Here is a 26,513-nt window from a genome sequence, read left to right on the forward strand (position 1 = left end):
GAGGAGGTGGCAGCAGGGCCCTGGCAGGTATTTAAAGGGCCAGGGCTCTGGTCGCTGGCGGGGAGCTGCTGGGGGCGTGGGGCGGGGGGACCAATTGGCAGGGCAGCACAGGGCAATTTGAAATATAGGAAATTTCAGAACTCTGGAAAGTGGAAGGTGTTTGTTCTCAATAGCTGTAGCCTATAAGGATGGTTTTTGAGTGAAAATCTTTAAATGTTTCACAGGTGTTTGGGTCCCCCCCCACCTCAGCAATCTGGGGACTAGTTTCATGCAATTGAGAAGGAACTGCAAAAATCCTGCCCAGTTGGTGGTTTTTGAAGGATTTAAAGGGCTCCCACTGCTGCTACCTCCGGGGCCCTTTAACTCACCACCGGAGTCCGGCTGCTGGACTCCTGGGGTGGCGGCACGGGGGCTCCAGTGGTGATTTAAAGGGCATGGGGCTAAAGCTCCACCAGGGCCTGGGGTGACAGCTGGGAGCCCCCCAGGCTCCGATGGTGATTTAAGGTGCCTGGGGCTGCGCTGCAGTAGGGCAGCTGGAGCCCCAGGCCCTTTAAATCACCCCTAGCTCTGGGGCTCCCAGCTGCTGTGCAGCTCGTAGCTCTGGGGGTGTTTTAAAGCCTCTGGGGATTTAAAGGCCCCACCCCCTCCTAAGGACTCTGGAGGACCAGTAAGTCATTTCAGTTACTTTCACCCCTGGCGAGGGTGACGCCTCCAGGACAGACAGGGCTGTGGTTTGCGCAGGGTCCAGCCCCAGGCCAGACGTTCATTGTCCATTGTCCTGTCCCAGTTCGCTCCAGGAAGCAGTGTCCTGCTCAGATCTGCCCCAGGGGTGGCGGGTGTCTCTGCCCCGTTCATGGTGTCACAGCAGTGCAGCCTGTCAGAAGCGGCTGTGAAACCCACAACCGGTGTGTCACAGTCAGGGCTCCCCAGAGCTGGGTCGGTGCTCAGGGCTGCCCCCGTTCCTAGCTGGCCTGTGGCCCCATTAGACCAGACGCCCTTGTCTGGCTGCCCTGGCTCACACAGGCTCATGATGGGGAGGGCGGGTACCACAGCGAGGAACAATCTCCGGCAATCCCCTGCCGGCAGCTGACGGCCGGTACCTTCTCCCTTGGCTGGGGATGGGCCTAGGTCTCAGTCAGATCCACTATTGCAGGCTCTGGTTTCATGCAGCCCCTCCCCACTGCATGGCCGAGATTCCCCCCTTCTGCCAGCCCCACCCTGCCCTGCTCCCCCTTCCCAGGCAGGGATGGGGTCTGGATATCACACAGCCCCCGCCTGACACGGGTCATGGGCTCTGCCCAGGTCTGACTAACATACAAACACCCTCTAGCCACCCCCGGGGACACTCCCCAGCCCACCCCACACCGAAGCTACTGGCCACTGGAAGGGAGCGGGGGCCACTCCCAGCCCAAATGGCAGGACCAGGAACTGCAAGAGCCCCAGTGGGGGGGAGGGTAAATGCCGCCTGGAGCCGGGTATCTGAGGCCAAGGCCCCTGCCAATGCCTGTTAGTGAGGTCAGCCGTGATCAGGAACGGGGCCCCTCCCAGCCTGGCCAGGATCTCACCTGTCCTAGGCACGGGGCAGGTGCCAGACATGCGGATTGCACAGAGCTCTCTGCAACCCACCCAGGCTCTGATCTCCCTGACCTCCTCAGGTACCCGCACTGCGGGGGCTGCCCATGGACGGTCGGATCAACTCCCCCCTCCCTGCCACGTTGCCGCTCCTGAGTCTCCCTCCCCCCGAACCACGCTGTCCAGTGCCTGGGATTGGGGGTGCGGGTCCTGGTGCCAGCGGCTCTGACTCCCCACCTTTGCAGGCCCACACTCACTGCGCTATTTCTACACGGGGGTTCGGAGCCCAGCCCTGGGCTGTCCGAGTTCTCCGGGGCCGGCTACGTGGACGGGCAGCTCGTTATTACCTACTCCAGTGAGATGCAGCGCGCACAGCCTGGCACGGCCTGGATGGCGCGGAACGTGGGCCCAGAGCAGTGGGAGCGGGACACGTGGAACTTAAAGGTTGCACAGGCCTTGTTCCGAGAGGACCTGGACACCCTGCGCGAGCGCTGCAACCAGAGTAGGGGTGAGTGCGGGGCTGGTCACTCCCCCAGACCGGACATGGGGCTTGGGCTGAGCGGGGGGAGGGGGGATCGGTGTGAATCGGGGGGGAAGGGACAGAGGGACTCACAGCAGGTTGGGGGGGTCAGTGTGGGGGGAGTGGAGGAGGGGGACCCATGGGGCAAGGCGGCGTGAATGGGGGGAGGGGACAGAAGGACTCACAGCAGGGTGAGGGCTGGGGGGTTGGTGTGGGGGAGCAGAGGAGGGGGACACACAGGGGGAGTTGGTGTGAATTGCGGGGAGGGACAGAGGGACCCTCGGGAGCACAGTGTGTATTGGGTGGAAGGAGATGGGACCCGTGGGGTCACTGTGAATGTGGGGGGTCAGAGGGACTCATGGGGGGGGCTGCAAGGTCGGATGGGGGTTCATGTGAAATAAAGTGTTTGACACCGTCCAAAGTGTGACTGTCTTGCTGTCCCCTCCCAAAACACCTGAGAGGTCTCCTGCCAGCCCCACTTCCAGCCGCCTCTGCTGCCCTTCAGGGCCCCTGCCCCCCAGGCCAGGTGTGGTCAGTCCCAGGCAGAGCCTCACAGGTGTGAGGGCCAGAAGGTCCCATCGGGCCAGGTTAGTCCAGCCTCCTGGTCACTCTGGCCAGAAAATCCCACCTGCAGATCCTGCATGTGGGACCTTGTTCCTCCCTTCTGGGACAGCGCCACTGTCAGACCCCCAGCGTGTTGTTTTACAGACAAAACTACACAGGATCTTTTCAGGGGGCAAGACAAAGATGCCACATTTATTATGATTTAATTTGTGACCAATAACTAATATCTTAATCCTTATACGCACACATTATACCTAATACCTATTCACATGCACACACACCCATTAGATGTTCTGCTCCCGCTGTATAGTTACCAATCCTGGACATGGCTTGAGTTCGTGGCTTGATTTTGCAGCTTGGGTTGGTAGCTTGTGGCGGCTAACTGGCCAGGAAAGCCGGACACAAGGACTAGCTGGGTCTCTGTTGGGCCTGCATCGATATCCTTCCATGTTGGCAGCAGAATGTTACCCTTCAAAGTAACCCCTGGGTACGGTGGGATCCACTTCAAGCCAGGGGGTGCAGCAGCCCCCCTGGCACCCCTAGTTCCAGCTCTTGTACCCCAAATGTTCAGAAATCACGAGTCCAGCTCCACAAATCCTGAGTTTGGCTTAAATACCAGAGTTTTGTGGTGATTATATTTGGCGATTACAGCAGAGCTCCGTGTGTCGAATCTTAGCTGGGATCTGGAGCGAAATCAGATCATCAGAAATCAGAATAACCTGGAGATTGGGGAAATGCCGCAGGGCCACCTAGCGGCCACAGAAGAGAGCTCCCGCTTCTGACCCTGGACTCCTGGGTGTCCGGTTAATGCAGAGAGCTGCCAATGGTGGGTTGGATAAACAGGGTTCTGCTGTCTTTTTATTTGCCTCTGGTTTGAGTCTTCAGGAGTCAAATTTCCAGGCTTTTCTGTGCCGCCAGCAGCACTAGAACTTACAGCTATAAGGAAGAGCTGAGATTCCCCTTAATCCCAGGACTCCAGGTGCTGGGGCTTTACCAAAACTACCCAGTGTCCTGCGAGGCACAGTACAGTCAGGTTCACAGGCAGTGCTGTGTTGTGATCTGTAAGCTTTCAGTGCGGGGTGCTGCTGACCTATCCCTAGCGAGGGGGTCTCTGCTGCACTTGCTCCCCCTGTACCTGCCCTGCCCTTCCTGAGCAGGGACTGCCTAACAATTCTGCGCACGATATTTTAAAATTCTGCATATTTTATTTGTCAAAATAATATTATCTAATCATTTCAGTTTCAATTATTTTTTGTAATTTAGTTCAAAATATCTTTCAGCAAGTATATCTGTAACAGTACAGACAACAACAATTCAGGAAATGTTTTTTTGACACATAGATTCCTTACTAGGCTTATCAGTACAGAGCGTTGAGTAATTCATTTAAACTACACTACAGAACCAGATTTCCTGCCCCCCTCGGAAGCAGTGCAAAGGCTGGGGGCAGTCGGGGTAACGGAGGAGCTGAGGGAGAAGGAAGTAGTTGGCGGGCAGGAGCCGGGGAGTGAACCTGGAGAGTTGTTGGGGGTGGCTGGGAGAAGTGTGGAACAGGTTGTTTTGGAGGAGGGGAGGGATTGTTAGGGAGCTGGGGAGCCTCCCCCTTGTAGAGCCCGGCTGACCCCAGCCTCTCCCATTCAGTGAGGCACATCTGCCCCTGTCCCCATGTGTCCCTGCACCCTACTCAGCCACCCACCTGTTCCCATGTGGCCCTGCATCTCCATTGCTATTCAGTCTGGCCCCCCACTAGCCCTGCTGAACCCAGTCTGTGACCCCCTAGTAGCCCCATGTGTCTCGCTCTCTGTCCTGGCCCCACGGGCAGGGTGCTGTGGGGAACACTGCTGGCTGTTCTGGTGCCACAGCAGCCCCTGCTGGGCTGAAGGCGTAACTGCAGCGCTTCTCCAGCTGAATGTATCATCTGTGGGGGGACATGAATTCTGCGTGTGCAGGGGAGAGAATCCCCCAGGAGCAGTGTGTGCAGGGGGGGCTGGGGCTGGGAGGACATGGGGGGGCACCAGAGGTAGTTCCTACCAGATCCTTGACCCCACTTGCTGCCATCTGGAGAGAGGGAGGGGACCCAAAGTGAGTGGTGGGGGGAGGGATCCCAGGAGTGAGCTCCACCCCCCATCTCCAGCCCAACCGCACTCACCCCCGCCTCCCCTTCTGCTGCTGGCTCAGACAAGGCTTGGCTGGGGGTGGGAGGTGCCCAGCAAGGGAACTGGTATATGTCCCTGGGAAGGTGTGACGAAGTGGGAATGTTCTTAATGTGGTCTTTGAATACTGAGTGGGGAGTGTTGGCCTGGGAAGGTTGCAGGGGAGTTTGGCTGGGATGGTCTGCATTGGGGAGGCCTTGAGGGAGGAGAGCTGAGCAGGTAACATGAGAACCCAGGAAGGGGATTGGGGGCAGGTGACACCTCTGCCCGGGATGCTGGACAAAGGCTGGGGGAGGGGCTGGGGGAATTCTGAGTGAGACGGCTGGAGGGAGTTTGTCTGGGGCTGGTTGGGGACGGGAAGTGAGGGCAGACGGGGTTGTCTGGCTCGCTGAGCCCCAAAATGGACCCGGCCGAGGGGTCTGGTTCGCTGTCCCTACAAGCTCTGTTTTAGACCCTGTTCCTGCCATCGAATAAACCTCTGTGTCCCCGGCTGGCTGAGAGTCACATCTGACTGTGAAGTGGGGGTGCAGGACACTGTAGCTTCCCCAGGACCCCGGCTGGGCGGACTCGCTGTGGGAAGCGCACGGAGGGGCAGAGGATGCTGAATGCTCCAAGGAGAGACCCAGGAGGTGAAGCCGTGGGAGCTTCTTGCCCTGGAGACTGTCTGCTCCAAGGGAGAGGAGGCTCCCCAGAGTCCTGCCTGGCTCTGTGGGGAGCAGTTCCAGAGCATCGCCGGGGGGCTCCGTGACAACTGGTGGCAGTGGTGGGGTGTACTGCACCCCGTAAATGGCGCTGCTTGCAGTAAGTGACTGGGGAGCAGTAAAACGAAGGGGGATTGACGAGGACCAGGTGTGCTGAAGGGTCAGAGAGGGACTGTTCTAGGGGGTGATTAATCTCTGGGAGTGTGTGAGCAGCAAGAAGGACAGCAGAGCCGGCCAGGGCAGGGACCATCCTGGAGCCCCTCTCCTCTGGCTGGGCAGCAAAGCCGCAGGCTAGGCAGCTTGTCCCCTCAGCCCCATCAGGTGTATCGGGGAGGGGAGGTCAGGAGAAGACGTCAAGGGGCTCGCAGCACAGATTCCCCCAGCAGCCTGTCGGCAGCGCAGGCAGCTTGTGCCTCAGGCTCCATGTTCCCAGGGCTTCTCCTCCTTCCCTCAGGCCCAGGGCGTTTCCTCCCCTGCAGGGCTGGAGCCCGATCCCTGGGAGAGATTTCCAGTCTCTGTCCAGCACAGGGGTTGAAACCTGAGATTTCCCATCATGGACCCAGATCCACCGTAGCGACCTTCCCCTGGGTGGCCTGCACTGTGCAGACTCGGTGAGAGCCTCCTGCTCCGGGCACACAGGCCAGGGACTCAGTGCTGGGCACACAGTGGGGTCAGGCCCAGGGAATGGGACCCTCCCCTCTGTTAGGGCATCCTCTGAGCCCTGCCAGCGAGAGACGTCCCTGTCACCCTCAGACTGCGCTGGGGAGCAGCCACGGGGAAGGGGGACCAGTCCCCATGGCCGTCAGCCGCCTCCTCCTCCCCAAGGCCCCAGGAAAAGCGGAGCCGGTCCAGCAGAGCATCCCCCAGGGCAGCCGTTGAAAAGAGAAACTGCCCTAAGATTACTGAGCTATACTTCATACTACAGTAACTCATCGAAATGACAGCACAGGTGTCCCTGATCCAAGTGCTGGTGCCAGCCCGAGTCCTGGTACCCTCCAAGGGCAAACCGGCGATGTTCGATCTGTCAGCCCTCGAACCAGCAGCCTCGCCACTCTGAGTCCCAGGGTCGTTTGGAATCCCGGCACCGTGCCAGGTACTGGTCTGACTCATGACGCTGGTCCTGCAGCCCCGACCCTCAGAGCCATTCACGCTCAAGGTCGCTGTCGACTGCTGCAGCATGGTCCCATTTGAGGTCCACGTCATGTTCAGTGACCTCACGACACCGTTCAGACCAGTGCCGTACAGCGCACCGATCCCCTTACCAGCTGTCACCACAGCACCGGCCTGCGACTTGTTGCCGATCCTCTTCGTAGCACCACTCTCCATCGTGGCACTGCTCCTCAACATGGCATCGGTCATGGTCACAATCAGCTCTACAATGCTGATCTCCATATGACCCTTGTCTGTCTGGGACTCGGTGCCCCCCTTGCTCCATTCGTGCACTGCTTCTCCTTGGCTGTTGCAACCCCGATCCCCTTCCAGCAGATCAGAGAGAGCTTCAGGGGTTTTGGACATTCCTTAGTCAGGCCCGGGAAGCCTCAATCATGACCACCCCTGGCGCCCAACTGGCAACCCCAGTAGCAATTTTGGACCCCCTAGGCATATCACCAGGCCCAGGGCACCCCATCTCCCCCTGGTTGCCCGGCCATCATCACGGCCAGACACTCAGCCTCCTGAGGCAACCCTCAGCCACTCCCTTCCAGACCCAGAGCAACCCGCAGAGTCAGCACCCGGAGTAGGGCTACCCCAGGTGTCCAGGAAGAGCTACCCACGGCTGACCAAGGGGCCACCTCCGACCTGTCTCTCCCGGTGGAGTCTTCTTCGTCCTTCTCTGATGAGGCTGTGGCTGGCACGTCCACGTCTTGTCCACCCTCAATGGACTTTAGAGTCCTACAAGAGCTGCTTAGGCCTGTGGCCCTTAATACGAACCTCCAAGTTGAGGAGGTTATGAAGGAGGAGGATCCTCTCGTGGACATTTTAGGCCCAGAAGGGCCTTCCAGGGTGGCCCTGCCATGAATAAAACTATTCAAACCAATGTCAAAACCCTCTGGCAAACCCCAGCCTCCATCCCGCCCACAGCCAAAGGGGTGGAAAGAAAATATTTTGTCCCCACCAGGGGATACGAATACCTTTTCACCCACCCCACCCCATGTTCGCTTGCGGTGGACACGGTAAATGCAAAAGACAGGCAGGGCCAACAAGGGCCTGCTCCCAAATCAAAGGATGCCAAGAGGCTGGCCCTTTTCAGAAGAAAAGTTTATTCTACTGGTGGTGTCTCACTACGGATTACGAGCCAGCTGGTGATCCTCAGTAGATACAATTTTAATTCCTGGTCTGTGGTCCTTAAGTTCCAAGACCTTCTCCCAGCAGAGGCTCGTTCAGAACTGGGGGCCATTGCTGAGGAGGGAAAATTGGTAGCTCGAACCTCCCTTCAGGGTTCCCACGATGCTGCGGGCACAGCTGCATGCACTCTGGCATCAGGCATCGCCATGTGACAGAACGCCTGGCTCCTGTCTTCGGGACTTCCATCTGAGTGCAGCACACCATCCAGGATCTCCCCTTTGACGGTCAGGCGCTGTTTGCGGAGCAAACCAGTTCCTGCCTGCATACCTTAAAGGACACAAGCACACTATTAAATCCTTGGGTATGCATACCCTGGCTAACCAAAGAAGGCAGTTTAAGCCCCAGATCACCCAGTAACGTCCCTTCCCACCTAGACCCAGGCAGGACTTCTCCCATTGGAGAAGCAGGTACTCTCAATGTAGACCATCACATCCCCCCTCTGGACAGGGTCAAGGACAATCCAAGCCACCCCCAGGCCCTATGTGCCCATTTTGAAGGTGCGCCCGAGGATGGACTACCAGCTCACACCCCGGACAATTATCCATTTCTGAACTGTCTGTCCTGTTTCTGCCATGCCTGGTCCCATATTACATTGGACCGTTGGGTTCTCCACACGGTGCAGATGGGATATTCTATCCATTTCCGTTCCATCCCTTCCTCTCACTCCCCTTCCCTGTCCATCTTCAGGGACCCTTCTCACGAGCAGCTCCTCGCTCAGGAGGTTCGATCCCTCCTTACCCTAGAGGCAGTGGAGGAAGTACCTCAGGAGCTCAGGGGCAGGGGTTTCTACTCCCGTTATTTCCTTGTCCCCAAGGCAAAGGGAGGCCTAAGACCTATTCTGGACCTCAGGGAGCTCAACAAGCACATGGTCAACCTGAAGTTCTATATGGTTTCCTTAGCCACTGTTATTCCCTCGCTGGATCCAGGAGACTGGTATGCTGTCCTCGATATGAAAGACGCGTACTTTCACATTTCAATTACTCCATCTCACAGACATTTCCTCTGTTTCATGGTGAGCAAGATGCACTATCAGTTCACAGCCCTCCTGTTCGGCTTGTGCACAGCCCCTCGCGTCTCTGCCAAGTTCATGGTGGTCATGGCAGCTTTTCTTCACTGACACCACGTGCATGTCTTCCTGTACCTCGACGACTGGCTTATACGGGGCCAGTCTTACCAACAAGTCCGGTCTCAAGTGCAAGTGGTCATGGACACATTCAGTCGCTTGGGCATCATGCTGAACGTCAGCAAGTCTATCCTCTCCCCTGCTCAAACAATAGAGTTCATTGGGGCAGTCCTGGATGCAAACTAAGCGCGGGCTTTCCTCCCGCAGGCCCTGCACCTGGCTATAGCAAGCATAATTACCAACCTCTGCAGGTTTCCCACCACCACAGCAAGGCAGTGTCTCTGGTTGCTGGGTCACGTGGCATCCTGTACCTACATGGTGCAACACGCCAGGCTAAGACTCAGGTCTCTCCAGATGTGGTTAGCATCAGCTTATCCATGGGGCCATGACAGTCTAGATATGATGCTCACGGTCCCAGAGCACACACTTGACTCCCTACACTGGTGGCTGGATCCCCGTATGGTGGCTGCCGGGGTCCTGTTCCATCCCCCTCAACCCACCTTGACCCTGGTTACAGACGCATCTGCCCTGGGATGGGGGGCCCACCTTGGGAGCCTGACAATGCACGGCTTATGGCACGAAAGCGAGCTGTCATTACACATCAATATCAAAGAGCTCAGGGCGATTCGCCTTGCGTGTCAAGCCTGCCTTCCTCACTTACAAGGCCACTGCGTAGCAGTCCTAACGGACAACACCACGGCAATGTTCTACCTGAGCAAACAAGGCGGAGCGTGGTCATCGCCACTCTGCCAAGAAGCCCTCCTTCTGTGGGAAGTCCATTTCATCACCCTTCAGGCCTCGTACCTGTTGGGTGTCCAGAACATACTTGCGGACAGCTTGAGCAGGCGTTTTCTCACGCATGAATGGTTGATTCGCTCGGACATCATTCACTCTGGTTTCCGCATCTGGGTTAGGGTTTGTTTGCGACTTGTTTACTTCACAGACCAACAGGAAGTGCCCAGCCTTCTGTTCCTTCCAGGGTCACAGCCCGGGCTCGATAGCGGATGCCTTCCAGATCATGTGGTAGACCAACTGCTTTACACCTTCCCACCATTTCCACTGGTCCACAAGGTGCTCCTCAAGGTCTGCCGGGACAAGGCGGACGTCATACTGGTGGCCCCTGCCTGGCTGCACCAGTGTTGGTACCTGCTGGAGCTGTCAGTTCAAGCTCGCCTACATCTACCTCTCAGCCCTGACCTCCTCTCTCAGAACCACGGTCGTCTCCTGCACCCGGACCTTCAGTCATTCCACCTCACGGCCTGGAGGATCCATGGCTGAGCCAGGCTGAACGCGCCTGTTCGGACTCGGTAAGGCAGGTGCTCCTGGAAAGTCGCAAGCCGTTGACTAGGCTCACCTACGAGGCCAAGTGGAAGAGATTTTCCAGCTGGTGCGCTCAGTGGCAGGTGCCCCCGATCCAGGCTTCGGTCCCGTGTATCTTGGACTACCTGATGTTCTTGAAGGCCTTTGGATCCCTTAAGGTTCACCTTGCAGCCATCTCTGCGTTTCACCCAGGCGCATACTTAGTTAAAATGTGAAAACCTTTTGGTCTTTTTCACATTTACCTGGAGATTTGTACTATTTAAAAATCTGGGTATTTTAGAGGGTTTTTATATCATTCCTTGATATGAGCTACTTAAAATTGCCACGTCATCGACAAAAGCCAATGACGTGACACTATTGCCTTGGACATAAAAACCACTCCCTTCTGATTCTAATCTAGTTAGAAGGGGATCCATAGCAATATTAAATAAAACAGGGGACAAAGCGTCATCCTGTTTGACCCCTCTTCTAATTGAAATAGACTCAGAATATTCTATCACCCACCCACACCCTCGCTGTGCAATTATCATATAGGTGTCTAATAATTTCAATAAAATGTTCATCTAAACCCAGTCTTTTAAGACCAGCTATTATGTGTCCATGTCCTACAGAGTCAAACGCTTTAGCCAAATCTACAAATACTACGGCTATTTCATCTCCATTGCGTTTGGCTCCTTTTTGCACACCCAGTTGTGTGGCATTTCCTCAAAGGCCTGGAGAAAACCCATCCTCCAACGAAGCCACCTGTGCCTGCATGGGGTCCTTGACTGGTCCTCTCTTGCCTAATGGGCCCTTCTTTTGAGCCGCTGGCCTCATGCTCACTTCTCTACCTCTCCTGGAAGGTCACCTTCCTCATGCCCATCATTTCCACACGCCGGGTGTCTAAACTACAGGCTCTCACATCTGAGCCACCCTATACCATTTTTCATAAAGTTCAACTAGGACCTCACCCAGCCTTTCTGCCAAAAGTGGTGTCCCATTTTCATGTGAGCCAGGATATCTTCCGGCTGGTTTTTTACCCAAAACCGCATGCTGACCTTCGGGAACAGCATCTCCATTCTCTGGATGTTCAAAGGGCGCTCACCTTCTATATAGATCGAACAAAGCCATTCCGTAGAACAACCCAGTTATTTGTCACCATCGAGGAGTGGATGAAAGCCACCCCAGTTTCCTCTCAGCTAATATCTTTGTGGGTCACCAGGTGTATTTGTACCTGCTACAACTTGGCAAACGTCCCTCCGCCAGCTGTCATGGCTCACTCCATGAGCGGCCAGGCATCGTCAGCTGCCTTTCTGGCACACATTCCCCTCCAGGAAATCTGCAGGGCTGCCATGTGGGCCTCAGTCCACACCTTCATGGTCCCGTCCAGTACTCTCAGGATGTTGCAGCCTTTGGCAGAGCGATTCTTCAATCTGCTGTTTCTTGACTCCGACCCCACCTCTGAGGTAAGGCTTGGGAGTCACCTAACTGGAACTGATATGAGCAAGCACTCGAAGAAGAAAAAATGGTTATTTACCTTTCTGTAACTGTTGTTCTTCGAGATGTGTTGCTCATATCTATTCCATTCCCGCCCCCAACCTTCCCCTCTGTCAGAGTAACAGCAAGAAGGAACTGAAGTGAGGTCAGGCCGGTAGGGTCTTACATAGAACGCCACATCGGCACCACTCTAGGGGCCTCCCAGCCGTCCTGACAGGTAGCTACTAGGGAAAAGTTTCCAACATCCATGCACGTGGCGCGCACACACACTTAACTGGAATGGACGTGAGCAACACATCCTTGAAGAACAACAGTTACAGAAAGGTGAATAACCATTTTTTGTGTTGCAACACATCTTTCAGCTTATCGGAGCATTCTTCCTCTAAGCCTTGGAACTGTGAAGGAGCCAAGCTTGAAGACAGAGGACCCGCAGGTTGGGGTGAAGGGTCAGCCCATTGTTTTGAGAGAGCAGTGAGGGATGAGCTGAAGAGAAACAGGACGGCATATTGCCATCTGCGTCAGGTAAGGGAGCCAGACTTGTCATGGTCAAGAGGGGCAATTAGAATAACTCTTGCTTTATCTTGTTGAATTTTCAACACAATCTTGGATAGGGTAGGAAACTGGGAAAAGACGTACAAGTGGGCCCTGTCCCATGGGAAGATGAGCGCAACTGCCAGTGATTGTTTCCCCAGGCCAACCCTGGAGCAGTAACAAGGACCTTTCTTGTTCCGTTAAGTAGCGAAGAGATCCATAGTCAGGGTTCCCCAAAGGACGGATATCTCTTGAAGGACCTCTGAATTCAGTACACACTCATTGTGAGAAAATTCCAGCTGAGACTGTCGGCTGTCACGTTCTGTGTCCCTGATAGATAAATAGCTGAGACGAGCACTGAAGGAACAAAATGGACAGAATCAGGCAGGTGGGTTTATTATGCACAGCACAGGTGGAGTGTCACTTTGCTTATTAGGCTCAAACCACTGCCAAACCATTGGTTACAATGGATTATATGGAATTTTCATGGGCAGAGGGAAATGATGGGGTAGGAGGTCCAGAGCCCCTGGATAGGTCTAGCAGCAAGACAAAATGAGCATAGTAGCCAATAGCCAAAGATCCCATAATGTCTCCTCCCATGGGTTCAGGTCAACATATGATACAATTAGTACGCAGGTGTTTTCCTTTAAACAACGTATAAAGTGCTTGAGTATGAAATATATATGTTAAATTCTGATTTGGGTCCATAGGAATGAGGTAGCCCTTCTGATTGTCCAACAGGGACATTCCTGGGGGTAAAAGCAAAAAGACATTGAAAAGTACATGGCAATAGAAATTGTTTTTCAAGTTGCCCATTGTGTTTCTAAAGGCAGACGCTGGCATCTGGGAGGGAAGATGTCATATCTCATACTGACATGCGTGAAGCTCTTCCATAAACTCAAGGTTGGTATGTGGGGAGAGCATGGCCATCTTTTCCTGCAAAAGGAGTGGACAAGAACAGACACAGGGCCCCTTTCAATCCTTTGGTCTGTTTGCAGCTTCAGATAAGAGTGTCTCCCCATCTGGTGTTTTGCTGATTATGCTTATCGTAGTAAAAAGCAAGGTTGTCTCTTGTTTGTTCTGCTTCTCTTAGCGAATATTGTTCATTGTATGCTAAGCTTCTCGGCCTCTTGACCAAAGCCTGGACTTCAGGCCTGTAGAAAGCTGCTGATGTAGCCTGTTTCAGGATTTGATGTAGCTCATGGATTTTGGCCCTTCAAACACGTTGTGATGGGTGCATCAGCTCCAAAGTTTGAGTGCTGTCTTGTAGAGGGAGGGAGATCTGGCACTTCCTTTGCAGTCTATACAAAACATATAGGTCACATTAAGTCCATCATGACCTTTGTGTGCTGTTTTTGATGAAATGCAGAAAGTGTGCACAGGCACTCCTGACAGCCCTTAGCCCCAAAAGAGTGAGATGGAAGGTCATTTCTGTGGAAGGCCATTTGTCTTGAACCTTGTGGCTGTGTAGGTGATCTTCCCAGCGTATTAGGGAGACGTGTCCCAGGGTGGGGAATGTGGGTAGCGAGAGGAAAGCTCTCGCTTGTACTGCGTCAAAGTTGGTGTTGATAAAGTCTATCACTGTACTGGGGATAGTATGCCGCTACACTGAAGAGAACCTTGGACAATACCCTGTGTGGAGCAGTGTGTACTGAAAATGATCCTGCCCCAAATGTAAGCAGCAGGAAATCTCCTGTACGATGGTTGTGTTGAGATATGGAAGTAGGCACCCTGTAGGTTCAGGGCTAGAAATCAATCTCCTTGCTCTAGAGCTGGTCCTAACTGCTGTGAAGTAGGACAAGGTGACTTCTGAGTGACATGACAGGTGTATAGATGGTAGCTGATGCTGTAAGGTAGCATTGTTCAGGCCCTCAACCAGCTCATCAAAAGTGCTTATAAGAGGCAGTTTGAGAGGTCATGGACTGGGGTGCAGACTGTTCCCACTTTTGAGCCCTGGTCCTCTTACACTGTGGCTTATAACAGCACTCAGATGGTGGGTATTGAGAAGATTGTGACCTGTGGTGTGGTTGAGAGGTGTATCTTCTCTTCTGTCCCACAGTGTAACATGGTGTGAGAATCCTTCACGATGTGGAGATAAATCTGTCTCCTCCACAAAGAGTTTGGCCCTTCAAACTGGAAGTCTGTAGTTCTTTGGGAAATCTAGAGAGGTATACCCCCCAAAAAACCCACAACCCGCCTCAGTACCACTGTCATGGAGACTGGGCAGGCAGCTGTAAATCTCATCCAGTTCTGTCTCTAGGACCAGTCTGGCTATTAACTGACCATCTCTAAGAATGGTCTGAATCTGTTCTTTTTGTATTTCCAGTAATGTTCCAGAAACATACTTGGTTTCCCATAATTAATAAAAATTTTATTTGGCCGTGACAGTTTGGTTATTCATGACTCTAAACAGTAATGTTTTCAATGAATACGCCATCTTGCCAAGCCTGATCATATGGAGTTGACTTAGCATCATGTTACTTGCTTCGTGCATTAACCGCATCCACTATGATGGAGTTGGGTTGCGGATGTTGAAAACAAAGTCTGCCTCTTTGGGTAGAGACGTAGCGGGGTTTATTATTGTTTTTTACACTCTGTTGCTGGTTGGTGCGATGGAGTCTGGTATCAGACTTTGGTAGGATCTAGAATTGCCTCATTAATTGGGAGGACAGTTCTAGGTGAGAAGGTGGTGTGCAGAATTGACACCAACTTGTGAGTATCTGCAACCTCCTGTAGGGGAATCTGCAGCTCGTCTGCCACCCTCTTGGTAAGATCCCAAAAGTTTTTAAAATCTTCCCCTAGTGATGAGGGGTGGGCAGCACAGCCTCATCTGGGAGAGATGAGAGAAGTGTGCTGGAGAGGTAGCTTGCTCTTCGGGTTCTTTTTCCTGTTCTGAAAAAGCTTCCTCCCGTGCTGACTCAGGTGCTCTGGACAGTCAGGCTGTAGCAAACCATCTGGTGGGCTCTCCCTGAGAGACACTGGTGACAGTCGCGATATGTGTGTGTATGTTGCCCAAGAATTACAATATGGCCTTGTGGGGTAGAGAGAGGAAGGTGGGCATGGGGTCCTAGTACCAAGTAATGGGGATTGTGGTTCTTCCCCAACCATCAGGTGTCCAGAGCACGTGTTACCATGGGCTCACGTGGTACCACAGAGGAGTGTGTGTAGTATGTTGTCAGTATCAATGGGTGGGAAGGTGCAGAAACTTCCTTGATGATGGTACAGTGATTGTCCCCTGTCCTTAGGGGGTGATATCCCCAGGGCATCGTCCCACGGGAGTGGTGCTGCAGAGCAGAGCTCACAGCAGGGGACTCCTTCTGGGTGCCTGCTTCAGAGCTGCTGGTATTGTCCTACCGAGATGAGCACTCTGGGGAACCCCACTGGCTGGCCAGCTACTTGGAACCCATGTGTTGGGATTGGTGACGAGATGGGGAGCCCCACTGGCTGGCCAGTTGGTCGGAGGAGCCCTTTTTACGAGCCTTTCTGGGGGAGTCTGCTGGTGGCTTTTTTTCTCCTCTTCACAACTTGACCCCTTTTGAAGTGAAGGCTCCAGGAATGATCTGGGGTCAGCACCCACCAGAGTCCCCTGCCGACTGAAGTGTTTTCTCCATAGGGAGGAGTTTTAAAGGCTGCCATTTTAGCTGTGGCAGGTGAAGCACTTCTGTGAGGCTCTCCCAGGCACAGGGAGTGTGTCTGTCCATGAGAGGAACTGACTCCTGGCAGGAGAGGCACCACTTGGAGCAGAGAAAGCCAGGCCTACCCCGGGCAGGGGAATATCATCCTCTAGCAGGGAGAAATGAAGAAGAATGTCTTCTTTACTCAATTTTTTTTTCAGTTTTAAAAAAAAAATCTACTAGATGCCTGGGGAGGGAGGGCAATGTTGGGGGGGGGGGTCCCTCTCTTTCTCTCTCTCTCTTCTTTTTTTTTTTTTAACCCAAAGGAATGGAATGAAATGAAATAAACACTAGCCTAACTACTTTTAAGGAGAACAAAGGTAGCAAAACAAACGCTGCTTATGCTAATGACAGAGGGGGCCATTCTAGCTAGTTCTTCCCCCTGCTCCTGTGGCCCCAGCAGCGGGGTGGCAGGGCTGAGACGTGCCGTGTTAGGGGGAGCAGGTAGAACCCGGCAGCCTGCCCAGCCCTGGCTACCTTTGGGGTTCGTGTGCAGACGGGGGCTAATTGTGTCCAACCTGCGCGAGGTCAGGCCGGTGCCAGCTGTGGGGACGGTTACTGGGTTGGCTTCGGCCCCCAGCAGGCACTGAGCTGCCCTTACTGGCTTGGTCTGACTCCCCCGCAGTGATTCGTGGGGGTGTGGGGCTGGCTGCACACCCTACAGGGGCCTGGTTTGCAGAGTGGGGTGCCAGGCTCGCCTTTCCAGGTAAGAGCGTTGGGCCCTTTCCAGGTGTCTCAGGCTGGGCTCCTCATGTCACTGGAGAACATACAATCCTTCTAGTTCTCTCTGTGTGGGGGGTGGAGTGTTTGGGACCCTGGATGTTCTCATAATTCCCCTGCCCCCCCCCAGCTGCACCTACATCTCCCTGCTTCTGTTTGCTGAGCCAGGGTGTGCTGTGCTCCCTCTCTGATTTTCCTCCTGCCCTAATACCCCATGTCCCCCCACACCTCCTGACAGCCCACAGGGAAGCCATCTGCCCTGGACAGCCTGCTTTGGGTTCCCAGCAAACCCTAGCAGGTGGGGCCACCTTAGCCAAGGGCAGTGTCTCTGCTATCGTTGGTGTTTCTGTAAAGCCCCAGCTCTTGGACTCACGTGAGTGAGGGAGACTCTTGGTTGGTGTTAGTCAAAGGGACGTTTCCAGCCTTTGGGGTTGTGCAGAAAAGTTTGAAATCTTGACCCAAGAGTGCCCTGAGGGCTGGGAAAGGCAGATGGGGGGTGGGGCCAAGGGGTGGGGTGCTGCCTGGGGTGCACTGGCCAGTGGGCGGGGCTCAGGGATGGGGGTGGGGCGCTGCCTGCCATTTATTGGCAAGGGGGCATGGCCTCAGGGGTGGGGTGCTGCCAGGGATGCACTGGTCAGGGGGTGGGAACTCAGGGCGGGGGTAGTCCAGCCAGCCGCAGGGCCTCTCGCTGGGCCAGTCCCAGGGATCACTGGGGCACGTTAACTTGGGACACACCATATGGCGATGGTAAATCTCAACGCTGGTTTGGAGCAGCCCCCAGGCGCTGGGGAGTCCCCACTGCTCCCCAGCCCACAGAGAGGGGGGTTCCCAGCTGCAGCTGGTACCGGTCACTGGTTGGGGTGTAAGGAGAGCCAAGCCCTCGGCGAGCTCCCAGCGAGGGGAGAGACGTCGAGAACCTGCTGTCCTGCCTGCAGCTGTCACTGTCGGTCCCTCCGGCGCGTTAACTCTGGGAGCTGAGCGATCCGGGCCCCGGGCCCCGGCTCTGCCGCTCTGAGCCCGTCCCCTGCCGCCGAGCACTGCCGCCCGCGGGCGCCTCCCTTCCCCCAGCTGACGTGGGCCCAGGAAAAGCTCTGACCTCCCCCTGCGTGTCCGGATCCTGTCCCAGGACCAGGGCCGGCTCTAGGCACCAGCGCTCCAAGCATGTGCTTGGGGCAGCACTTTCCAAGGGGCAGAACTCCGGCTCTTTTGTTCGCTGGGGGCACAAAAAGCCTGGAGCTGGCCCTGAGCGGAGGCGAGCTGCGGCGGTGGGGGGCGCGGGGAGGGCCGCAGGGAGTAACCCTGCGAGGGCAGAGGAACTGCTCCCCCCAGCTCACCTCTGCTCCCCAGAGTGCACCCCCACTCCGCTTCTCCCCCTTCCCTCCCAAGCTTGCCTGGGAGGGAGGAAGGGGTAGGAGGGGAAATGCAGCGCACCCGGGGGAGGAGGAAGGGCTGGAGATTTGGGGAAGGGGTTGGAATGGGGCGGGGATGGGGCGGAGTTGGGGCGGGGGCAGGGGGACACAGGAAAATTATTTTGCTTAGGGCGAAAAAAACTTGGAGCCGGCCCTGCCCAGGACCAGGCCCCGCCACGGTGCATTGACTGACGGGAAAACCCTCTTTGCCGTCATAGACCCCCTGAGATGCCGCTGCCCCCTTGCCGCTCCCTGCCGGCAGAGCAGGGCACTGGCTGTGCCAGCTCTGACCCAGGGGCCCATCTGCCCTGGCATCCCCCAACCTGCCCCGCCACCCCAGGTCAGAGCCAGGGGCCCGTCTGCCCCAATGTCCCCCCACCTGCCCTGCTGCCCTGGGACAGACCCAGGGGCCCGTCTGCGCCGGTGTCCCCCCACCTGCCCTCCATCAGACGCTGGGCCCATCCAGTCTGATACACACACACACAGAGGACACTGGGTCTGTGTCAGTCAGTCTCTCACTCCCTGCTGCCCCGGGTCAGACCCAGGGGCCCATCTACCCTGGTACCCCTCACCCCTGCAGCCCCAATAACCAGGCCCATCTAGCCGGGTCCTCCCCTCTCCAGTGCCCCACTGCTGGTGGCTGGATTTACAGCAGGAGTAAATAGGACGCATGGCCCAGGGAACGGGCCGGGCGTGTGGGCAGGGTGAGGGGCCGGGGGTCCCAGCGGATGGGTAACACACTAGGGGTCGGGTGGGGTCTGTGCTGTGGGGCTGAGGGCCGGAGATTGCTGCGTGGCCCGCGCTGGGCAGTGGGGGGCGCTCTGTCTCTCTCCCAGGGGCTCCGATAGGATCACCCCGCAGTGGGTCGTGTGGGCCCGTGGCAGGCAGGTGACCAGACAACAAGTGTGAAGACTCGGGCTGTGGGGGCAGGGTGATAGGGTCAGACAAAGCCCCAAATCGCGGGCCAGGCCCTATAAACTTGGGCTATTGCCCATCCCCCCCCGGCAGGGGCCACACTCCTTCCGCCCTCGTGACTGGCTCTAACCGTCCCACCGCACCCGGGTGATTTCTCGGAAACCAGCCGAGATCCCGATGCGCGTGGCGTGGCCGGCAGGGGGCGGTGGAGCCTCGGGCAGCGAGCTGGGCAAGGTGCCAGCTCCAGCCCGGGCACCGAGGGACTTTCCCGTGACTCACCCAGCAGCCAGAGAGCGGCCATGGAACCGGGCACAGGGCAGCCCGGTGTGTGCGGGGCAAAGGCCTCACCAGGGATTTGGGCACCGCCCACAGATCTGGGTACCCGGAGCCCTGCCAGCCTTCCTGAGAGCCGGGGCTGGGAGCCTGGACGCCTGGGTTCTCTCCTGGCTCTGGGAGGGGAGTGGGGGCTGGTGGGTTAGAGTGGGGGAGCTGGGAGCCAGGACTCCTGGGTTCTCTCCTGGCTCTGTGCCTCCCTGACCTCCCCTTCGTCCAGGCTGGGAATCTCTGTGGTCCCAGCCCCTGTCCCATTGCTCCCAGAGTCGCCATCAGGTTTTTGTTGTACTGAGGGCCTAGCCGACCTGTGGGGTGCCCCACACTCCGTAAGGATGTTCCCTGCTCTGAGCTGAGCCCTGACGCTGCCATGAGACAGGACTTTCCAGCCTGCCCCGCCTGGCCCCATGCAAGCCTGGATCTCACCACCACACACATACCAGGACACGTTCCAGCGGGGAGCTGAGGTTACCCCGCGGGTCGCTCAGACCTACCAACGGGAGCTGCAGCATCTGCCCAGTGGGGGTGGGTGGGGGGTGAGATGGGGACCTCCGAATGCAGGCAAAGCCCCTCACCCCCACAGCTGTTCCCAGGGGACAGACCTCCCTGGTTTGTGCCCCAGTCCAGTGCTGTTGTGCCCGCACCCCACAGGGAGCAGCTGAGCGGCGCTACCGTGGGGCACACAGGCCTGGCTGGCAGGTGTATGGTTACGGCTCAGGAGAGATGGGTTCAGTTCCTGCCTGGGCCAGTCATTGAATTTATCTGGCTGAGAGAAACTCAGTGGGCAGGGGGTGCCTAAGCCCCTTGGGCTTCTCTGACAATCCCAGCCTGTGGGCCTCAGGTCCCCTTCTGTAAAATGGGATAATCCTTCCTTTGCCTGTAACCCCAGTTACACTCAGGGCAGCTCCCCCGGCCCAGCATTGGGTTCAGGCTCTCTGCAGACCCAGGCACTGTCACTGCATTGATCACACTTGGGGCAGCTGAGCCCCTTCCCATAGCAATTGGCTCAGGCTTTCTGCACACTCAGGCATCATTGGTCACCCTCAGGGCAGCTCCTCACTCTTGGAGTGATGGATTCAGGCTCTCTGCAGACCCAGGCAGTGTCGCTGAGTCCGTCACACTCAGGGCAGCTCCCCTCGCCAGCAACGGGGTCAGGTTCTCTGCGTATTCAGGCAGCGTCACTGCTGGAGTCATGTTCTCAGTGCCTCTGTGTAACCAGCCAGGCTAGACGCTGCCGGCTTTATTCACTGCCAGCTCCGAGTGCAGGGCCAGGCCCCAGCCCCAGCCCGTCAGCACCGGCACCGCGATCTGGCCCTGTGCGAGCTCACTGCTCGGCTGGAAGGGGGCCAGGTGCAGAGACTGGAATCTGCTTGTGCCACAATAACACAGGGCCAGGCCCCAGGCCCAGACCCTCAGCACCAGCACCGCGATCGGCCCTGTGTGGGGTCACAGCTCGGCTGGAAGGGGGCCAGGTGCAGAGACAGGAATCTGCTTGTGCCAGGATAACCACAGGGCAGGGCTGGCACAGCCAAGGTCCTGGGGCGCACGTGATGGCTGGGATGGAAAAGCCGACGGGCCTGTGAGGTCCCATGGACTGGGGGGGAGGGGGCTGTTTCCCTGGCACTCCCCACCCCACGCCTTGACACTGACAGTGAATGATTGACAGCCAGGGCGGCCAGTGAACATCCCGCAGCGGGCGAAGGGCACAGCCTGACAGGCAGATTGTTGTGGCTGGGGAGGCATCGCAAACGCAGCCGGCTGTGTTCACAGGGGGCTGCTCTGGCCTCTGCCCATCTGGTGCCGCCTCCCCCAGAGGTGCTGGATGCAGAGTCAGCGCTGGGGGTCCCATCCTGGGGTGCGGGGAGCTTTGTCCCCAGTGCACAGAGGGGAAAGGGAGCTGACTCGATGGTCACACACTGACTGACTCAGCAGCAAACCCGGGGACAGAACCCAGGGGTCCTGGCTCCCAGCCCCCTGCACTCTGACCCACTTGGCCTCACTCTGTAGCTGCTGACACAAATCATATGGTCACAAACCTCTCCTCTCCCCACGGCACTGCTCCTGCCTCAGTCGCTGCTTTCAGGCCGAGCTGCAGCCTCCCAGCCATCCTGCCGTTCCCAGGGGCGGGGGTCTCTGGCCGGACTCCCAGGGAGATGGGGGAACCTGATGTCTCTGACCCTGCTCAGCCTCGCACAGGGCCTGGTTCACCCACCGTTGCCCTGCTGCTGGCCAGGGCAGAGCGGGGGGGAATTGCTGTCTGGAGTTGTTGATGCCCAGGCTGCAGGGGTACCACTGGCAGTACAAGGTGCCGGGGGGGGTGGGGGTGCGGGACCAGGCCGATGGGGATAAGGAGCCATTGACCCAGGTCACCCTGGTACCCCTTGGCCGCAGCGCCTGCCCCAGGGGGGAACTGCCCCAGCGGCACCGCAGTGCGAAGCAGAAACCTTCTCCCTGGGATGGTCAGATTCAGCTGCTGGATGGGACCTGCTGTCTGGGCTCAGACCCCGGCTCGCCTCCGCCCAGCCACACATGGGCAATGGAGGCTTTTGGTTCTATGGGACCTCCTTGCTAGGCTACAGGACACTTTCTGCAAATGTGGCCCAGGAATGGGATGATCTGGGGTGAAGGTGCAGGCCTGGGGCTCAGGGCTCCTGAGTTCCCTGCCTGGCTCTGCCACAGACTCTGTGTGCGACCTTGGGCAGGTCACAGAACCTCAGTGCCTCATTTTCCCCATCTGTGCATACAGCACATGGCTCAATGGGGGGGTCAATGCAGCACCTGGCACAATGGGTCCTGATCTCAGCAGGGGTCTGGCAGTGTCCAGCATGACAGGGCCCTGATCTTGGTTGGGATCTGGGCAGCGCCTTGTGTGACGGGACCTTGATCTCAGTTAGGGTCTGGGCGGCGCCCAGCACTACACAGCTACAGCCCGGGGTTCCAGGTAACATAAGAACACACTGGGTCAGACCTAAGGTCCATCTGGCCCAGTGTCCTGTCTTCCAATAGTGGCCAATGCCAGGTGCCCATTCCCAGCTCCTGGCAAACAGAGCCAGGGACACCATCCCTGCCCCTCCCAGCTAATCGCCATCGATGGACCCGTCCTCCAGGAACTTACCGTGTTCTTTTTTGAACCCTGTCATAGGTTTGGCTTCACAACATCTTCTGGAAACGAGTCCCACAGGGTGGCTGTGTAGCGTGAAGAAATACTGCCTTTTGTTTGTTTGGTTTAAACCTGCTGCCTATTCATTTCATTGGGTGACCCCTAGTTCTTGCGTTATGAGGAGTAAATATCACTTCCTTATTTACTTTCTCCACACCAGACATGATTTTATAGATCTCTATCATATCCCCTTAGTCGCCTCTTTCCCAAGCTGAAAAGTCCCCATCTTATTAATCTCTCCTCGTACGGCAGCTGTTCTATATCCCATATCATTTCTGTTGCCCTTTTCTGAACCTTTTCCAGTTCCAATAGATCTTTTTTGAGATGGGGTGACCACATCTGCACGCAGTATTCAAGATGTGGACGTCCCATGGATTTATACAGCTGCAACGTGATATTTGTCTTATTATCTGTCCCTTATTAGTGATTCCCACTACTCTGTTCGCTTTTTGACTCCTGCTGCACATTGAGTGGATGTTTTCAGAGAACTGTCCACAGCGATGCCAAGATCTTTCTTGAGTGGTAACAGCTCATTGAGACCCCGTCATTCTGCAGGGGGATAGTTGGGATGACATTGTCCGACATTCATTACTTTGCATTTATGGAAGTACTGCTCTGGCAATACCAATAATTATCCTGTGGGCAGTGAGTGTCTTGGGGGAGATTGAAAAGGCGCCTGGGAGCCCTGGGAAGCTCCGGGTTTGAGACCCAGCGTCCCAGCTCTCCCCTTCCCTGGGGGCACAGGGATGCCCCATTCCAGGCCCTGCTCAAGTCTCCTGTCAGGCAGGCTCAGGGGCTCCCAGGCTGCAGCCGGTCAGCGGTAGCTGGCGCTGCCCATGCCGGGGGCAGGAGGCCAGTGGGCAGCAGTTGCCAGGTTGGGTATTTTCCACACAGCAGCGGGAACAGCCGGGTGCTGTCCATGGCGCACGGACACCTTGGCCTGGGGAGGGGACAGCTGGGGATGTGGGGGCTCTGGGAAATAACGGCCTGGCCTGTCAGGAGCCAGGTGAATATTAAATATGGGACAAGTCACGTCCGTTGCCAACCCACCAGTTGTGATTGCTGTGAAGGGGAAAGCTCTGCTGACCCTGGACGGGCGGCACATTACTGATGGCGACAGGAGAGGGATCTCACTCCGGTATCTGAGGGGACGATTGACGACTGTGGGGCTTGAACCATTCCTGAGGTCCCTCAGCTCAGGCAAAGACTCGGGGCTACAATTCTCCTTCCAAGCCCGGGGAAAGGGGCTGGGGTTAAGGGGCTGGGGTTAATTAGCTGCGACCCAGCCACCCAGAGTCAGGCCCAGCTCCACAAAGGGATTTAGGGTCCTCCGTTCCATTGCAGTCCTTGGTTAAGGAGGCCCCAGATCAGGGGGGATTGTCTGTTTGTAGTGGTGCATTGGAGGGGAAAGGGCGACACTGGGGGGGATTTTAGCTCAGAGCCCGGCCAGCTCCAGATCATTCCCAGATCCTGGTCAGGCACCGTTCCCAGGCTGGCTGAGCCATTGGGGGAGTCAGGGCCTGGTCTATCTGTGACAGCTTCTCTAGGGCGAACCAGCCCCCCGTAGTCAGTTGTCAGGGCCCACGGCTCAGCTCCCCCAGGGATTGCAATGGAAGGGAGGAGCCTAAATCCCTTTGTGGAGCTGGGCCTGACTCTGGGGAGCTGGGTCACATCTAATTAGCTAACGAGCCCCTGGCCCTGAGAACAGGCTCCCGGAAGGGAGTAGGAGTGAACAGGCTGAGGGAACAGAGCAGGAGAGCTCCAGGGGAGGGAGCTGGGGGTGTTTCCCAGCCAGCCAGCAGCTGTGTGTGGATGGGAGAGGCGCTGCAGTGAGCCGGTGAGGGCCTGGTTGCAGGGAGGCAATGGAGGGTGGCCGTGCCCTGAGGGCGAAGGGCCTGGCCATGGGGCTGAGACACTCACATGGAGTCTGCCCCACGCCAAGGGGCTGGGGGAAGGGTGGGCTTGGATCTGTGGCACTTTCCATTAACTAGTCAAACCCCAGGAGTGGGGCTGTTCAGTGTGTAAAAGCCTCGGTCAGCGTCCTGAGGGCCCAACTGGGGCAGGGGCACTTGCAGAGCTGCACCTAGCAGCCGGGGGTGTGTGTGGATGGCAGGTGCCCCTTACACCCTCCAAAAGTCAGAACATTGGCTCAAAAATCATGAGACTTTGAATAACAGAAGTGAGGAGTTTATTTAATTTGCCTTCTGAGTTTGGAACCTCTGGCTGTCACATTTCCAAGCTTTTCCCCTCAACTGTGGGGGCCAGAAATCTACATTTTGTAAAGCTGAAATTCTCACATCATCCCATGACTGCAGGAGCTGAGGCTCTTGGGAAAATGTCAAATACTGTGAGATTTGCAATAAAATAGCCAGCGCTGGCAGCACTGGACCCGTATCTGAGAATTAGAGCTGGACTGAACCCAGGTTTTGTATCAGTTTAGCTAGCTGGGTTTTTTTAACCTGATCTGGTTAAATCAATGTACCGCTCCTTAATGCTGACCCAGGCATGTGGGTGTGAAAGGGATTCTGTTGGGTTAGCTTGTTTGGCAAACATACCAACTCAGCTGTGTTAATATAATGGTGTCCACACTAGGAGAGACACCAATTTAACTTTACAGTTCAGAAATCCAGTGTTACATTGGTGCAAAATCTGTGCGTAGCGCAGCCCTGAGAGGGGGACAGGGCAGACTCTGGGGGGCTACACCACTATTGGAGGGGGGAGAGGAAGAGGGAGAGAACCTGAGCGGATTTCCTCCCCCTACTCACTAATCAGAGAGGCAGCGCGCTGTCCGGCTGGGCGAGGGGATACAGGTAACCAGAGGGGACTGAGTGTTAATCTCCCTTGATAGTCACTGAGCTGGGCCTTGGGCTCGGACCCAGGGCCGTAACTAGCTATTTTGGGGCCCGAGGCAAGAATATAAAATTGCACCCCTCCCCCCCATATAATTTCATAGTAGTTACTTTGTAAACAAAGGAAAATATGTAAATAACAAGAATAATAACGACAATAGAACGTTTATTTATTTATTTTAATTGTAAGATCCATTTGAACTAGGAAATCTTCAGAACAAAAATATTGTTTGAAACATCAGCAATCAGGGATTTGGTTTCTGTTCCCAATTAAATCATGAGTGTTTGTGTTCAGACTATGAACGACTGCTCTTTAAGAACTCACCAGAACGGGAAGTTTTAACCGTGCACCACCCTTTTCATGACCTGCACAACGGCAATGCTGCGGCACTTAGACAAACACCGTGGGGAAGCTCTCCTGTTTATTTACATTTGTAAATAGAAAACTGTTGGTTTTAGTTTCATTTTTCACCACCTCCATGGCCCGGTCACTGCTGGAGCGGGCGGGCACCATTGCTTTTTCCTCCCGCATGTCCGGGGTTTTCCCTTCCCTGGGACTGTACAGCTTTCCCACCTTCGCTGCTTAGATGAATGCAGCCAAGCTGCCCCCCACCCATTCATAGCCTCCCCTCCAAACCCTGCCAGGACCCGGGAGCCCAAAGCCCCCAGAGCTGGCTCAGTCCCCAGGCGCTGTGCTGCGATCCTTGGCCAGGCGGGGAGGGAAATAACCTGGCTGCTCCCAGAGCACCTCGCCCGCTGCCCCGGGCCCTGAGCACTGTGGGCCCAGCCCGGGAGCTGCGGTGCCGGGGTAGCGCTTGGGCGCTGCTTATGCCTGGGCCCCGCTCCTAGTTCCCAGCTGCGATGCCACAGGATGCGGAGCTCCATGGGCTGCAGTGGGCCTGCCTCTGGCTCCTACTAAAACCCTCCTGGCAGCTGGGCTCATCCCCTGCCAGCCCTGCGGGTTGGGCCAGTTCTCTGGGATTGGGGCTGGTCTGGGCCACAATGGACTAAACCCTGCCTGGCTAAGCCCGAGGAGGAAGCCCCAGGGCACAAGCCGGGCTGTGCTGTGGGTACCGGGTAGCGGCTGTCCCCGTTCCCCCTCCTGCCCGGGCTGGCTCAGGGCTGTCCCCGTTCCCCCTCCCGCCTGGGCTGGCTC

At 56.4% G+C, this 26,513-nt stretch overlaps 1 protein-coding gene across 1 annotated transcript in view; it reads left to right on the forward strand.

Moving 5' to 3' along the window:
• The first annotated feature begins 1,824 nt into the window (after positions 1–1,824).
• The window catches only part of LOC116821665 (class I histocompatibility antigen, F10 alpha chain-like), a 72,144-nt gene continuing 47,455 nt past the window's right edge, over positions 1,825–26,513 (forward strand). Inside the window, exon 1 of the mRNA XM_032775026.2 lies at positions 1,825–2,080. Within this exon, the coding sequence (XP_032630917.2) occupies positions 1,933–2,080 (148 nt within the window). The 5' untranslated portion in view covers positions 1,825–1,932. The remainder of the gene's footprint in view (positions 2,081–26,513) is intronic.

Source organism: Chelonoidis abingdonii, chromosome 12, assembly GCF_003597395.2.
Source record: "Chelonoidis abingdonii isolate Lonesome George chromosome 12, CheloAbing_2.0, whole genome shotgun sequence".
NCBI classification, from domain to species: Eukaryota; Metazoa; Chordata; order Testudines; family Testudinidae; genus Chelonoidis; species Chelonoidis abingdonii.